Source organism: Hemitrygon akajei, chromosome 22, assembly GCF_048418815.1.
Source record: "Hemitrygon akajei chromosome 22, sHemAka1.3, whole genome shotgun sequence".
Lineage (NCBI taxonomy): Eukaryota > Metazoa > Chordata > Chondrichthyes > Myliobatiformes > Dasyatidae > Hemitrygon > Hemitrygon akajei.
The window spans coordinates 2,927,120-2,943,031 of NC_133145.1; the positions used below are offsets into that span (position 1 = coordinate 2,927,120).

Consider the following 15,912-nt stretch of genomic DNA (forward strand, 5'->3'; position numbering starts at 1 on the left):
CTCACCCTCTGGCCACTCTTACACTGCGTGACCCCTCACCCTCTGGCCAGTCTTACAGTGAGTGACCCCTCAACCTCTGGCCACTCTTACACTGAGTGACGCCTCACCCTCTGGCCAGTCTTACAGTGAGTGACCCCTCACCCTCTGGCCACTGTTACACTGAGTGACCCCTCACCCTCTGTCCACTCTTACAGTGAGTGACCCCTCACCCTCTGGCCACTCTTACACTGAGTGACCCCTCACCCTCTGGCCGCACTTACACTGACAGACCCCTCACCCTCTGGCCGCTCTTACACTGAGTGACCCCTCACCCTCTGGCCGCACTTACACTGAGTGACCCCTCACCCTCTGGCCGCACTTACACTGACAGACCCCTCACCCTCTGTCCGCTATTACACTGAGTGACCCCTCACCCTCTGGCCGCACTTACACTGAGTGACCCCTCACCCTCTGGCCACTCTTACACTGAGTGACCACTCACCCTCTGGCCGCTCTTACACTGAGTGACCCCTCACCCTCTGGCCGCACTTACACTGAGTGACCCCTCACCCTCTGGCCGCAATTACACTGACAGACCCCTCACCCTCTGTCCGCTCTTACACTGAGTGACCCCTCACCCTCTGGCCACTCTTATACTGAGTGACCCCTCACCCTCTGGCCACTCTTACACTGAGTGACCACTCACCCTCTGGCCAGTCTTACAGTGAGTGACCCCTCAACCTCTGGCCACTCTTACACTGAGTGACCCCTCACCCTCTGGCCAGTCTTACACTGAGTGACCCCTCACCCTCTGGCTGCTCTTACACTGAGTGACCCCTCACCCTCTGGCTGCTCTTACACTGAGTGACGCCTCACCCTCTGGCCAGTCTTACAGTGAGTGACCCCTCACCCTCTGGCCACTGTTACACTGAGTGACCCCTCACCCTCTGGCCAGTCTTACACTGAGTGACCCCTCACCCTCTGGCCGTTCTTACACTGAGTGACCCCTCACCCTCTGGCCACTCTTACAGTGAGTGACCCCTCACCCTCTGGCCACTCTTACACTGAGTGACCCCTCACCCTCTGGCCGGTCTTACAATGAGTGACCCCTCACCCTCTGGCCGCACTTACACTGAGTGACCCCTCACCCGCTGGCCGCACTTACACTGTGACCCCTCACCCTCTGGCCGCTCATACACTGAGTGACCCCTCACCCTCTGGCCAGTCTTACACTGAGTGACCCCTCACCCTCTGGCTGCTCTTACACTGAGTGACGCCTCACCCTCTGGCCAGTCTTACAGTGAGTGACCCCTCACCCTCTGGCCACTGTTACACTGAGTGACCCCTCACCCTCTGGCCAGTCTTACACTGAGTGACCCCTCACCCTCTGGCCGCTCTTACACTGAGTGACCCCTCACCCTCTGGCCACTCTTACAGTGAGTGACCCCTCACCCTCTGGCCACTCTTACACTGAGTGACCCCTCACCCTCTGGCCGGTCTTACAATGAGTGACCCCTCACCCTCTGGCCGCACTTACACTGAGTGACCCCTCACCCTCTGGCCAGTCTTACACTGAGTGACCCCTCACCCTCTGGCCGCTCATACACTGAGTGACCCCTCACCCTCTGGCCACTCTTACACTGAGTGACCGCTCACCCTCTGGCTGCTCTTACACTGAGTGACCCCTCACCCTCTGGCCGCTCTTACACTGAGTGACCCCTCACCCTCTGGCCAGTCTTACAGTGAGTGACCCCTCACCCTCTGGCTGCTCTTACACCGAGTGACCCCTCCCCCTCTGGCCGCTCTTACACTGAGTGACCCCTCACCCTCTGGCTGCTCTTACACTGAGTGACCCCTCACCCTCTGGCCAGTCTTACACTGAGTGACCCCTCACCCTCTGACTGCTCTTACACTGAGTGACCCCTCACCCTCTGGCCAGTCTTACACTGAGTGACCCCTCACCCTCTGGCCGCACTTACACTGACAGACCCCTCACCCTCTGGCCGCTCTTACACTGAGTGACCCCTCACCCTCTGGCCAGTCTTACACCGAGTGACCACTCACCCTCTGGCCGCACTTACACTGAGTGACCCCTCACCCTCTGGCCGCACTTACACTGAGTGACCCCTCACCCTCTGGCCAGTCTTACAGTGAGTGACCCCTCACCCTCTGGCCAGTCTTACAGTGAGTGACCCCTCGCCCTCTGGCCGCTCATACACTGAGTGACCCCTCACCCTCTGGCCAGTCTTACAGTGAGTGACCCCTCACCCTCTGGCCGCACTTACACTGACAGACCCCTCACCCTCTGGCCAGTCTTACACTGAGTGACCCCTCACCCTCTAGCCAGTCTTACACTGAGTGACCCCTCACCCTCTGGCCACTCTTACACTGAGTGATCCCTCACCCTCTGGCCGCACTTACACTGACAGACCCCTCACCCTCTGGCCACTCTTACACTGAGTGATCCCTCACCCTCTGGCCGCACTTACACTGACAGACCCCTCACCCTCTGGCCGCTCTTACACTGAGTGATCCCTCACCCTCTGGCCGCACTTACACTGAGTGACCCCTCACCCTCTGGCCGCACTTACACTGACAGACCCCTCACCCTCTGGCCACTCTTACACTGAGTGACCCCTCACCCTCTGGCCACTCTTACACTGAGTGACCCCTCACCCTCTGGCCGCACTTACACTGACAGACCCCTCACCCTCTGGCCGCTCTTACACTGAGTGACCCCTCACCCTCTGGCCAGTCTTACACCGAGTGACCACTCACCCTCTGGCCGCACTTACACTGAGTGACCCCTCACCCTCTGGCCGCACTTACACTGAGTGACCCCTCACCCTCTGGCCAGTCTTACAGTGAGTGACCCCTCACCCTCTGGCCAGTCTTACAGTGAGTGACCCCTCGCCCTCTGGCCGCTCATACACTGAGTGACCCCTCACCCTCTGGCCAGTCTTACAGTGAGTGACCCCTCACCCTCTGGCCGCACTTACACTGACAGACCCCTCACCCTCTGGCCAGTCTTACACTGAGTGACCCCTCATCCTCTAGCCAGTCTTACACTGAGTGACCCCTCACCCTCTGGCCACTCTTACACTGAGTGATCCCTCACCCTCTGGCCGCACTTACACTGACAGACCCCTCACCCTCTGGCCGCTCTTACACTGAGTGACCCCTCACCCTCTGGCCATTCTTACACTGAGTGACCCCTCACCCTCTGGCCATTCTTACACTGAGTGACCCCTCACCCTCTAGCCAGTCTTACACTGAGTGACCCCTCACCCTCTGGCCACTCTTACACTGAGTGATCCCTCACCCTCTGGCCGCACTTACACTGACAGACCCCTCACCCTCTGGCCGCTCTTACACTGAGTGACCCCTCACCCTCTGGCCGCACTTACACTGAGTGACCCCTCACCCTCTGGCCGCACTTACACTGACAGACCCCTCACCCTCTGGCCACTCTTACACTGAGTGACCCCTCACCCTCTGGCCACTCTTACACTGAGTGACCCCTCACCCTCTGGCCAGTCTTACACTGAGTGACCCCTCACCCTCTGACTGCTCTTACACTGAGTGACCCCTCACCCTCTGGCCAGTCTTACACTGAGTGACCCCTCACCCTCTGGCCGCACTTACACTGACAGACCCCTCACCCTCTGGCCGCTCTTACACTGAGTGACCCCTCACCCTCTGGCCAGTCTTACACCGAGTGACCACTCACCCTCTGGCCGCACTTACACTGAGTGACCCCTCACCCTCTGGCCGCACTTACACTGAGTGACCCCTCACCCTCTGGCCAGTCTTACAGTGAGTGACCCCTCACCCTCTGGCCAGTCTTACAGTGAGTGACCCCTCGCCCTCTGGCCGCTCATACACTGAGTGACCCCTCACCCTCTGGCCAGTCTTACAGTGAGTGACCCCTCACCCTCTGGCCGCACTTACACTGACAGACCCCTCACCCTCTGGCCAGTCTTACACTGAGTGACCCCTCACCCTCTAGCCAGTCTTACACTGAGTGACCCCTCACCCTCTGGCCACTCTTACACTGAGTGATCCCTCACCCTCTGGCCGCACTTACACTGACAGACCCCTCACCCTCTGGCCACTCTTACACTGAGTGATCCCTCACCCTCTGGCCGCACTTACACTGACAGACCCCTCACCCTCTGGCCGCTCTTACACTGAGTGATCCCTCACCCTCTGGCCGCACTTACACTGAGTGACCCCTCACCCTCTGGCCGCACTTACACTGACAGACCCCTCACCCTCTGGCCACTCTTACACTGAGTGACCCCTCACCCTCTGGCCACTCTTACACTGAGTGACCCCTCACCCTCTGGCCGCACTTACACTGACAGACCCCTCACCCTCTGGCCGCTCTTACACTGAGTGACCCCTCACCCTCTGGCCAGTCTTACACCGAGTGACCACTCACCCTCTGGCCGCACTTACACTGAGTGACCCCTCACCCTCTGGCCGCACTTACACTGAGTGACCCCTCACCCTCTGGCCAGTCTTACAGTGAGTGACCCCTCACCCTCTGGCCAGTCTTACAGTGAGTGACCCCTCGCCCTCTGGCCGCTCATACACTGAGTGACCCCTCACCCTCTGGCCAGTCTTACAGTGAGTGACCCCTCACCCTCTGGCCGCACTTACACTGACAGACCCCTCACCCTCTGGCCAGTCTTACACTGAGTGACCCCTCACCCTCTAGCCAGTCTTACACTGAGTGACCCCTCACCCTCTGGCCACTCTTACACTGAGTGATCCCTCACCCTCTGGCCGCACTTACACTGACAGACCCCTCACCCTCTGGCCGCTCTTACACTGAGTGACCCCTCACCCTCTGGCCATTCTTACACTGAGTGACCCCTCACCCTCTGGCCATTCTTACACTGAGTGACCCCTCACCCTCTAGCCAGTCTTACACTGAGTGACCCCTCACCCTCTGGCCACTCTTACACTGAGTGATCCCTCACCCTCTGGCCGCACTTACACTGACAGACCCCTCACCCTCTGGCCGCTCTTACACTGAGTGACCCCTCACCCTCTGGCCGCACTTACACTGAGTGACCCCTCACCCTCTGGCCGCACTTACACTGACAGACCCCTCACCCTCTGGCCACTCTTACACTGAGTGACCCCTCACCCTCTGGCCACTCTTACACTGAGTGACCCCTCACCCTCTGGCCGCACTTACACTGAGTGACCCCTCACCCTCTGGCCGCACTTACACTGACAGACCCCTCACCCTCTGACGGTCTTACACTGAGTGACCCCTCACCCTCTGGCCAGTCTTACAGTGAGTGACCCCTCACCCTGTGGCCACTCTTACACTGAGTGACCCCTCACCCTCTGGCCAGTCTTACACTGAGTGAACACTCACCCTCTGGCTGCTCTTACACTGAGTGACCCCTCACCCTCTGGCCAGTCTTACACTGAGTGACCCCTCACCCTCTGGCCAGTCTTACAGTGAGTGACCCCTCACCCTCTGGCCGCACTTACACTGAGTAACCCCTCACCCTCTGGCCAGTCTTACAGTGAGTGACCCCTCACCCTCTGGCCAGTCTTACACTGAGTGACCCCTCACCCTCTGGCCAGTCTTACAGTGAGTGACCCCTCACCCTCTGGCTGCTCTTACACCGAGTGACCCCTCCCCCTCTGGCCGCTCTTACACTGAGTGACCCCTCACCCTCTGGCTGCTCTTACACTGAGTGACCCCTCACCCTCTGGCCAGTCTTACACTGAGTGACCCCTCACCCTCTGACTGCTCTTACACTGAGTGACCCCTCACCCTCTGGCCAGTCTTACACTGAGTGACCCCTCACCCTCTGGCTGCTCTTACACTGAGTGACCCCTCACCCTCTGGCCAGTCTTACAGTGAGTGACCCCTCACCCTCTGGCCACTTTTACACTGAGTGACCCCTCAACCTCTGGCCAGTCTTACACTGAGTGACCCCTCACCCTCTGGCCGCTCTTACACTGAGTGACCCCTCACCCTCTGGCCACTCTTACAGTGAGTGACCCCTCACCCTCTGGCCACTCTTACACTGAGTGACCCCTCACCCTCTGGCCGGTCTTACACTGAGTGACCCCTCACCCTCTGGCCGCACTTACACTGAGTGACCCCTCACCCTCTGGCCAGTCTTACATTGAGTGACCCGTCACCCTCTGGCCGCACTTACAGTGTGACCCCTCACCCTCTGGCCGCTCATACAGTGAGTGACCCCTCACCCTCTGGCCACTCTTACACTGAGTGACCGCTCACCCTCTGGGTGCTCTTACACTGAGTGACCCCTCACCCTCTGGCCGCTCTTACACTGAGTGACCCCTCACCCTCTGGCCAGTCTTACAGTGAGTGACCCCTCACCCTCTGGCTGCTCTTACACCGAGTGACCCCTCCCCCTCTGGCCGCTCTTACACTGAGTGACCCCTCACCCTCTGGCTGCTCTTACACTGAGTGACCCCTCACCCTCTGTCCAGTCTTACACTGAGTGACCCCTCACCCTCTGACTGCTCTTACACTGAGTGACCCCTCACCCTCTGGCCGCTCTTACACTGAGTGACCCCTCACCCTCTGGCCAGTCTTACAGTGAGTGACCCCTCACCCTCTGGCCAGTCTTACACCGAGTGACCACTCACCCTCTGGCCGCACTTACACTGAGTGACCCCTCACCCTCTGGCCGCACTTACACTGAGTGACCCCTCACCCTCTGGCCAGTCTTACAGTGAGTGACCCCTCACCCTCTGGCCAGTCTTACAGTGAGTGACCCCTCGCCCTCTGGCCGCACATACACTGAGTGACCCCTCACCCTCTGGCCAGTCTTACAGTGAGTGACCCCTCACCCTCTGGCCGCACTTACACTGACAGACCCCTCACCCTCTGGCCAGTCTTACACTGAGTGACCCCGCACCCTCTGGCCATTCTTACACTGAGTGACCCCTCACCCTCTAGCCAGTGTTACACTGAGTGACCCCTCACCCTCTGGCCACTCTTACACTGAGTGATCCCTCACCCTCTGGCCGCACTTACACTGACAGACCCCTCACCCTCTGGCCGCTCTTACACTGAGTGATCCCTCACCCTCTGGCCGCACTTACACTGAGTGACCCCTCACCCTCTGGCCGCACTTACACTGACAGACCCCTCACCCTCTGGCCACTCTTACACTGAGTGACCCCTCACCCTCTGGCCACTCTTACACTGAGTGACCCCTCACCCTCTGGCCGCACTTACACTGACAGACCCCTCACCCTCTGGCCGCTCTTACACTGAGTGACCCCTCACCCTCTGGCCGCACTTACACTGAGTGACCCCTCACCCTCTGGCCGCACTTACACTGACAGACCCCTCACCCTCTGACGGTCTTACACTGAGTGACCCCTCACCCTCTGGCCAGTCTTACACTGAGTGACCCCTCACCCTCTGGCCGCACTTACACTGAGTGACCCCTCACCCTCTGGCCAGTCTTACACTGAGTGACCCCTCACCCTCTGGCCACTCTTACACTGAGTGACCCCTCACCCTCTGGCCGGTCTTACACTGAGTGACCCCTCACCCTCTGGCCAGTCTTACACTGAGTGACCCCTCACCCTCTGGCCGCACTTACACTGAGTGACCCCTCACCCTCTGGCCAGTCTTACAGTGAGTGACCCCTCACCCTCTGGCCAGTCTTACACTGAGTGACCCCTCACCCTCTGGCCACTCTTACACTGAGTGACCCCTCACCCTCTGGCCGCACTTACACTGAGTGACCCCTCACCCTCTGGCCGCACTTACACTGACAGACCCCTCACCCTCTGGCCACTCTTACACTGAGTGACCCCTCACCCTCTGGCCACTCTTACACTGAGTGACCCCTCACCCTCTGGTCGCTCTTACACTGAGTGACCCCTCACCCTCTGGCTGCTCTTACACTGAGTGACCCCTCACCCTCTGTCCAGTCTTACACTGAGTGACCCCTCACCCTCTGACTGCTCTTACACTGAGTGACCCCTCACCCTCTGGCCGCTCTTACACTGAGTGACCCCTCACCCTCTGGCCAGTCTTACAGTGAGTGACCCCTCACCCTCTGGCCAGTCTTACACCGAGTGACCACTCACCCTCTGGCCGCACTTACACTGAGTGACCCCTCACCCTCTGGCCGCACTTACACTGAGTGACCCCTCACCCTCTGGCCAGTCTTACAGTGAGTGACCCCTCACCCTCTGGCCAGTCTTACAGTGAGTGACCCCTCGTCCTCTGGCCGCTCATACACTGAGTGACCCCTCACCCTCTGGCCAGTCTTACAGTGAGTGACCCCTCACCCTCTGGCCGCACTTACACTGACAGACCCCTCACCCTCTGGCCAGTCTTACACTGAGTGACCCCGCACCCTCTGGCCATTCTTACACTGAGTGACCCCTCACCCTCTAGCCAGTCTTACACTGAGTGACCCCTCACCCTCTGGCCACTCTTACACTGAGTGATCCCTCACCCTCTGGCCGCACTTACACTGACAGACCCCTCACCCTCTGGCCACTCTTACACTGAGTGACCCCTCACCCTCTAGCCAGTCTTACACTGAGTGACCCCTCACCCTCTGGCCACTCTTACACTGAGTGATCCCTCACCCTCTGGCCGCACTTACACTGACAGACCCCTCACCCTCTGGCCACTCTTACAGTGAGTGACCCCTCACCCTCTGGCCGCTCTTACACTGAGTGACCCCTCACCCTCTGGCCGCACTTACACTGAGTGACCCCTCACCCTCTGGCCGCACTTACACTGACAGACCCCTCACCCTCTGGCCACTCTTACACTGAGTGACCCCTCAGCCTCTGGCCACTCTTACACTGAGTGACCCCTCACCCTCTGGCCGCACTTACACTGACAGACCCCTCACCCTCTGGCCGCTCTTACACTGAGTGACCCCTCACCCTCTGGCCGCACTTACACTGACAGACCCCTCACCCTCTGACGGTCTTACACTGAGTGACCCCTCACCCTCTGGCCAGTCTTACAGTGAGTGACCCCTCACCCTGTGGCCACTCTTACACTGAGTGACCCCTCACCCTCTGGCCAGTCTTACACTGAGTGAACCCTCACCCTCTGGCCGCTCTTACACTGAGTGACCCCTCACCCTCTGGCCAGTCTTACACTGAGTGACCCCTCACCCTCTGGCCAGTCTTACAGTGAGTGACCCCTCACCCTCTGGCCGCACTTACACTGAGTGACCCCTCACCCTCTGGCCAGTCTTACAGTGAGTGACCCCTCACCCTCTGGCCAGTCTTACACTGAGTGACCCCTCACCCTCTGGCCACTCTTACACTGAGTGACCCCTCACCCTCTGGCCGCACTTACACTGAGTGACCCCTCACCCTCTGGCCGCACTTACACTGACAGACCCCTCACCCTCTGGCCACTCTTACACTGAGTGACCCCTCACCCTCTGGCCACTCTTACACTGAGTGACCCCTCACCCTCTGGTCGCTCTTACACTGAGTGACCCCTCACCCTCTGGCTGCTCTTACACTGAGTGACCCCTCACACTCTGGCCAGTCTTACAGTGAGTGACCCCCCACCCTCTGGCTGCTCTTACACCGAGTGATCCCTCCCCCTCTGGCCGCTCTTACACTGAGTGACCCCTCACCCTCTGGCTGCTCTTACACTGAGTGACCCCTCACCCTCTGGCCATTCTTACACTGAGTGACCCCTCACCCTCTGACTGCTCTTAGACTGAGTGACCCCTCACCCTCTGGCTGCTCTTACACCGAGTGATCCCTCACCCTCTGGTCGCTCTTACACTGAGTGACCCCTCACCCTCTGGCCGCTCTTACACTGAGTGACCCCTCACCCTCTGGCTGCTCTTACACTGAGTGACCCCTCACCCTCTGGCCATTCTTACACTGAGTGACCCCTCACCCTCTGACTGCTCTTACACTGAGTGACCCCTCACCCTCTGGCCGCTCTTACACTGAGTGACCCCTCACCCTCTGGCCAGTCTTACAGTGAGTGACCCCTCACCCTCTGGCCGCACTTACACTGAGTGACCCCTCACCCTCTGGCCAGTCTTACAGTGAGTGACCCCTCACCCTCTGGCCAGTCTTACACTGAGTGACCCCTCACCCTCTGGCCAGTCTTACAGTGAGTGACCCCTCACCCTCTGGCCAGTCTTACACTGAGTGACCCCTCACCCTCTGGCCAGTCTTACAGTGAGTGACCCCTCACCCTCTGGCCGCTCATACACTGAGTGACCCCTCACCCTCTGGCCAGTCTTACAGTGAGTGACCCCTCACCCTCTGGCCGCGCTTACACTGACAGACCCCTCACCCTCTGGCCACTCTTACACTGAGTGACCCCTCACCCTCTAGCCAGTCTTACACTGAGTGACCCCTGACCCTCTGGCCACTCTTACACTGAGTGACCCCTCACCCTCTGGCCGCACTTACACTGACAGACCCCTCACCCTCTGGCCACTCTTACACTGAGTGACCCCTCACCCTCTGGCCACTCTTACACTGAGTGACCCCTCACCCTCTGGCCGCACTTACACTGACAGACCCCTCACCCTCTGGCCACTCTTACACTGAGTGACCACTCACCCTCTGGCCGCACTTACACTGAGTGACCCCTCACCCTCTGGCCGCACTTACACTGACAGACCCCTCACCCTCTGGCCACTCTTACACTGAGTGACCCCTCACCCCCTGGCCGCACTTACACTGAGTGACCCCTCACACTCTGGCCGCACTTACACTGAGTGACCCCTCACCCTCTGGCCGCTCTTACACTGAGTGACCCCTCACCCTCTGGCCGCACTTACACTGAGTGACCCCTCACCCTCTGGCCGCACTTACCCTGACAGACCCCTCACCCTCTGGCCACTCTTACACTGTGACCCCTCACCCTCTGGCCACTCTTACACTGAGTGACCCCTCACCCTCTGGCCACACTTACACTGACAGACCCCTCACCCTCTGTCCGCTCTTACACTGAGTGACCCCTCACCCTCTGGCCAGTCTTACAGTGAGTGACCCCTCACCCTCTGGCCAGTCTTACACTGAGTGACCCCTCACCCTCTGGCCAGTCTTACAGTGAGTCACCCCTCACCCTCTGCCCACTCTAACACTGAGTGACCCCTCACCCTCTGGCCAGTCTTACACTGAGTGACCCCTCACCCTCTGGCCGCTCTTACACTGAGTGACCCCTCACCCTCTGACCGCTCTTACACTGAGTGACCCCTCACCCTCTGGCCAGTCTTACAGTGAGTGACCCCTCACCCTCTGGCCAGTCTTACAGTGAGTCACCCCTCACCCTCTGCCCACTCTAACACTGAGTGACCCCTCACCCTCTGGCCACTCTAACACTGAGTGACCCCTCACCCTCTGGCCAGTCTTACAGTGAGTGACCCCTCACCCTCTGGCTGCTCTTACACTGTGACCCCTCACCCTCTGGCCAGTCTTACAGTGAGTGACCCCTCACCCTTTGGCCACTCTTACACTGAGTGACCCCTCACCCTCTGACCAGTCTTACAGTGAGTGACCCCTCACCCTCTGGCCACTCTTACACTGAGTGACCCCTCACCCTCTGACCAGTCTTACACTGAGTGACCCCTCACCCTCTGGCCGCACTTACACTGAGTGACCCCTCACCCTCTGGCCAGTCTTACACTGAGTGACCCCTCACCCTCTGGCCGCACTTACACTGAGTGACCCCTCACCCTCTGGCCAGTCTTACACTGAGTGACCCCTCACCCTCTGGCCGCTCTTACACTGAGTGACCCCTCACCTTCTGGCCAGTCTTACAGTGAGTGACCCCTCACCCTCTGGGCAGTCTTACAGTGAGTGACCCCTCACCCTCTGGCTGCTCTTACACTGAATGACCCCTCTCCCTCTGACCGCTCTTACACTGAGTGACCCCTCACCCTCTGGCCAGTCTTACAGTGAGTGACCCCTCAACCTCTGGCTCTCTTACACTGAGTGACCCCTCACCCTCTGGCCAGTCTTACAGTGAGTGACCCCTCAACCTCTGGCTCTCTTACACTGAGTGACCCCTCACCCTCTGACCGCTCTTACACTGAGTGACCCCTCACCCTCTGGCCAGTCTTACAGTGAGTGACCCCTCACCCTCTGGCCAGTCTTACAGTGAGTGACCACTCAACCTCTGGCTCTCTTACACTGTGTGACCCCTCACCCTCTGGCCGCTCTTACACTGTGACCCCTCCCCCTTTGGCCACTCTTACACTGAGTGACCCCTCACCCTCTGGCCAGTCTTACAGTGAGTGACCGCCCACCCTCTGGCCACTCTTACACTGAGTGACCCCTCACCCTCTGGCCAGTCTTACAGTGAGTGACCCCTCACCCTCTGGATGCTGTTACACTGAGTGACCCCTCACCCTCTGGCTGCTCTTACACTGAGTGACCCCTCACCCTCTGGCCGCTCTTACAGTGAGTGACCCCTCACCCTCTGGCTGCTCTTACACTGAGTGACCCCTCACCCTCTGGCCGCTCTTACAGTGAGTGACCCCTCACCCTCTGGCTGCTCTTACACTGAGTGACCCCTCGCCCTCTGGCTGCTCTTACACTGACTGACTCTAAAGAGTCGGTGAGATTCAGGGAACCGGGCCAAGTGCAACTGTGCACCGTCAAACACAAAACGTTGGACACCTCACTGCTAAGGATTTGGCATATACATTGATTCTAACTTGATTTCATAATTGATTTTTTGAGTGAGCTGTAGTAAAGCAGAGTTTGCCAGAGAAATCTACTTTGTCATTCATGTTTCCCTGGGACAGTAACTTTTCCGTGCACCATCTGAACTGACTGGATATTCACCATACTGGATAATAAGGTGTGTGTTCAAATCAGGCTGCTTGACGGGAATGCCACATGAAGGAAAGGACTAATTGGTTACAATTCCACATGAAGGATTATTTCCATGTGTGTTTGTGATCTTTCTAGGGCACCACTGGATACCCCAAAGGAGCCTGCCTCTCCCACCATAATGTAGTCAATAATGCCCGATACGCCGGATACAGAATGGGCTACAGCTGGCGGGTGAGTCATATATTTTGTAAAAGTCAACTTTCCCAGTGTTGATATATTTACAAAATTGTTACTCTGCTATCAGTAATGGAATTTAGCTTTTGCACCCACACCACTTACAGCCCCGTCCAAAGCACCATCAAATGTAATTTTTCAGCTTGAAATTCTTGTGCAATACTCCCATTGCAGGGTTGGTCCAGGAATCTGCTCTTCATGGACTCTGTAGATAAGTTCTCATTGGTGGGTTCCCAGGACGTTTCAGTACCGTTGTCACCTTCTGAGGAGGGGTTGCTGTGACCCTCTTCGGGGCTCTCTGGAGCCGCAGTTGTGAGTGGACACTGGGTCCTGTAGGAGGGCAGTGTTGTTGGGCTGGACATATCCGGTCTCTGCTGAACTGCTCTATGGTTGAGTCTTGTAAGGGATGCTGTGTTAGTGGAATGAATTTTTATCAAGATTCTGCATTGGTTAGTGTTGAAAGGTACATTTTGGTGTGTTTTACTAAAGGTTCTGCATAAGCAGGTTCTTCAGGGGCACTGCATTGGTCAAGTGCAGCAGCTACCATTGGTCGTTCTGTAAGCTGCCGCAGTGATGCATTCAGTAGAGGTGCTGCAGCGGTGCATTATCAGACTGGGGTCGAATGCATTCGTGCTGCACTTGTGTGTATCATAGCTTACATCAGTGGTCTGCCGTGGAGCTGGAGGTTTCTATGGGGTGGAGATTTATATAACGAAAGCAGTGGTGTGCATGATGCTGCATTGCAGTGGTTCCTGCAGTAATGATTGTGCAGTAATGCTGCAGTTTTAGTATCAAGTCGAATGCTACATTGATGAATTCACTCAGTGGAATGGCTCTGTAGGCATGGAAATCTCATAGAGAAGGCTGCGGTGTGTCTATACCAATGTTATGGAGGAGTGCTGCCCCGTATGGTGGCCTCTCATGAGAAGGGTTGCTGCATCAAGCTTCTGTGACGACGTTGCACTGGTGTTGCGATGAGGGAGGATTTGTGCTTAGGTAAACTGCTGTGGTACAATTTGCCACCTTGATGGTTGGGTGTTCAAGCATAGATTTTATTCATAATAACAAATACATGCAGTTTTTTAAAAAGCCTTTACGTTTGTGGCTGCTACATTCCGTAGTGGAAACATTAAATAGATAAAAGGCACCAATATAATACTGTTGCTGGTCACCTGGCCCTTAATCGTCTCTATTGCTTCTCTCTGATTGAGGTGTCGATGATGAGTGACCAGATTAACTCTAATGCTGCTCTCTGATTGAGTTGTCGATCGAGGTGCAGACCCTTGATTAACTGTATTGCTTCTCTCTGATTGAGATGTTGATGGGAGACTCCATTTTGCAGCGCATGGAGTGAGATGCGTTTTATAGCAGCTCCACTTTTTTAATATATTTTACATCACACTGACAGATTCCTTTCAAGTCTGATGATTTATTACTTTTCTTGAAAGATTTACGATTTAATTACAATGGCCGGAAGTGGATCTGGTATTGAATTGAGAAGCAGCAAGACTTTTCCTGAAACGGAACGAACTGAACAAATAAAGAAACCGGAGGAACCTGTTACTTTAGCAGGAATATTCTCTTCAATACAAGATATGAAGTTCGAATTTGGATTGCTCAATACTAAGATTGATAAGCTGATGGATACCAACGGGAAGTTTGAAAAATCTATCTTTAATGTCCAAGAATCTTTGAAGAATCTGGACTTTCAATTTCAGACGCTCAAGCAGACTACCCATCGAATCGAGAACGAACACGAACAATTCAGGCAAACTATTAAAGAACAAGAAGTGAAGATGTCATCGATGGAAAAGAAAATTAATGAAATTACCTCTGAACTATCAAAAACAAAGAAAAAAATGATTGATTTAGACAGTAGAGCACGTCGGAGGAATTTGTGTATATTAGGATTGCCTGAAAATACTGAAGCTGGTGACCTGTTAAAGTTCTTCTCAGATATGCTGTACTCACTTTTTAGTGAGACCTGGAAGCAAGCCCTTTACTCCATAGAGTCCACAGAGTTCCAAGATTTCGGCGTTTATCTGAATTACACCCTCGGCCAATCACACTTTGTTTGCATTATTATACAACCAAAGAAGCCATACTTCGAGAGGCCAGAAGAAAGCAAAAGATAATCTTTAAATCAACAGAAGTTCGTATAGTCGAAGATTTTCCTCCTGAGATTTTTGCCAAAAGAAGGAAATACCGGGAAGTCATGAGCGAAATGTATAAGAAAAATTTTCACCCATCCCTTCGCTATCCAGCGCAGCTGATAATCTTCCCTGCTGATCCTCAGCCACAGAGGATCTACTCCCCTGATGAAGGATGGGAGTACATTAAGAATCTCAAAGTTAGGCGATTGAAACCTGAATAGGTAATTCTGATGTATGCGATGTTTATAGATGCTCTGAGCAAAGTCTATTCTATGCTTTTTGAATGTCCGTATGGGACTTGGCTGATTTAATTTTTCTCTTTATTTGTTAATAATTAGTATATATTCATAATTGCTTTGTACGAAACCTTTATAGTATCATATTATAGAGGTCCGTATAGGACCTGGCTTGAATTATTTTTTTCTATTTTTTTCGCTTGTCTCAATATTAATATAGTTTTAGGTTTGATATATAATATATATATGTATATTCATCTTTTTTTTGTATGACTTGTAAGGTTTTTTGAAAGAAAGAACCTCAGTTGTAATATTATTTGCTTGGATTTATTCTTCTCTGAATATGTGATTAATATACTTTAGATGAATTTAAGATGGCAATTACGTTTTTATTATTGTTAGACATAACATTGCAGTATTTGAAATCTGTTTATCTCCTTTATTATGGCTAAATTGGGTGGGATGAATATTACAATTTTAATATACGTAGCTGC

The 15,912-nt window shown here is 55.4% G+C and overlaps 1 protein-coding gene across 1 annotated transcript in view; it reads left to right on the forward strand.

Annotated features, from left to right (window-relative positions):
* acsf2 (acyl-CoA synthetase family member 2) overlaps positions 1-15,912 on the forward strand; it is a 527,858-nt gene that overhangs the window by 140,773 nt on the left and 371,173 nt on the right. The window contains 1 exon segment of the mRNA XM_073026612.1: positions 12,931-13,026. Coding sequence (XP_072882713.1) covers positions 12,931-13,026 — 96 coding nt within the window.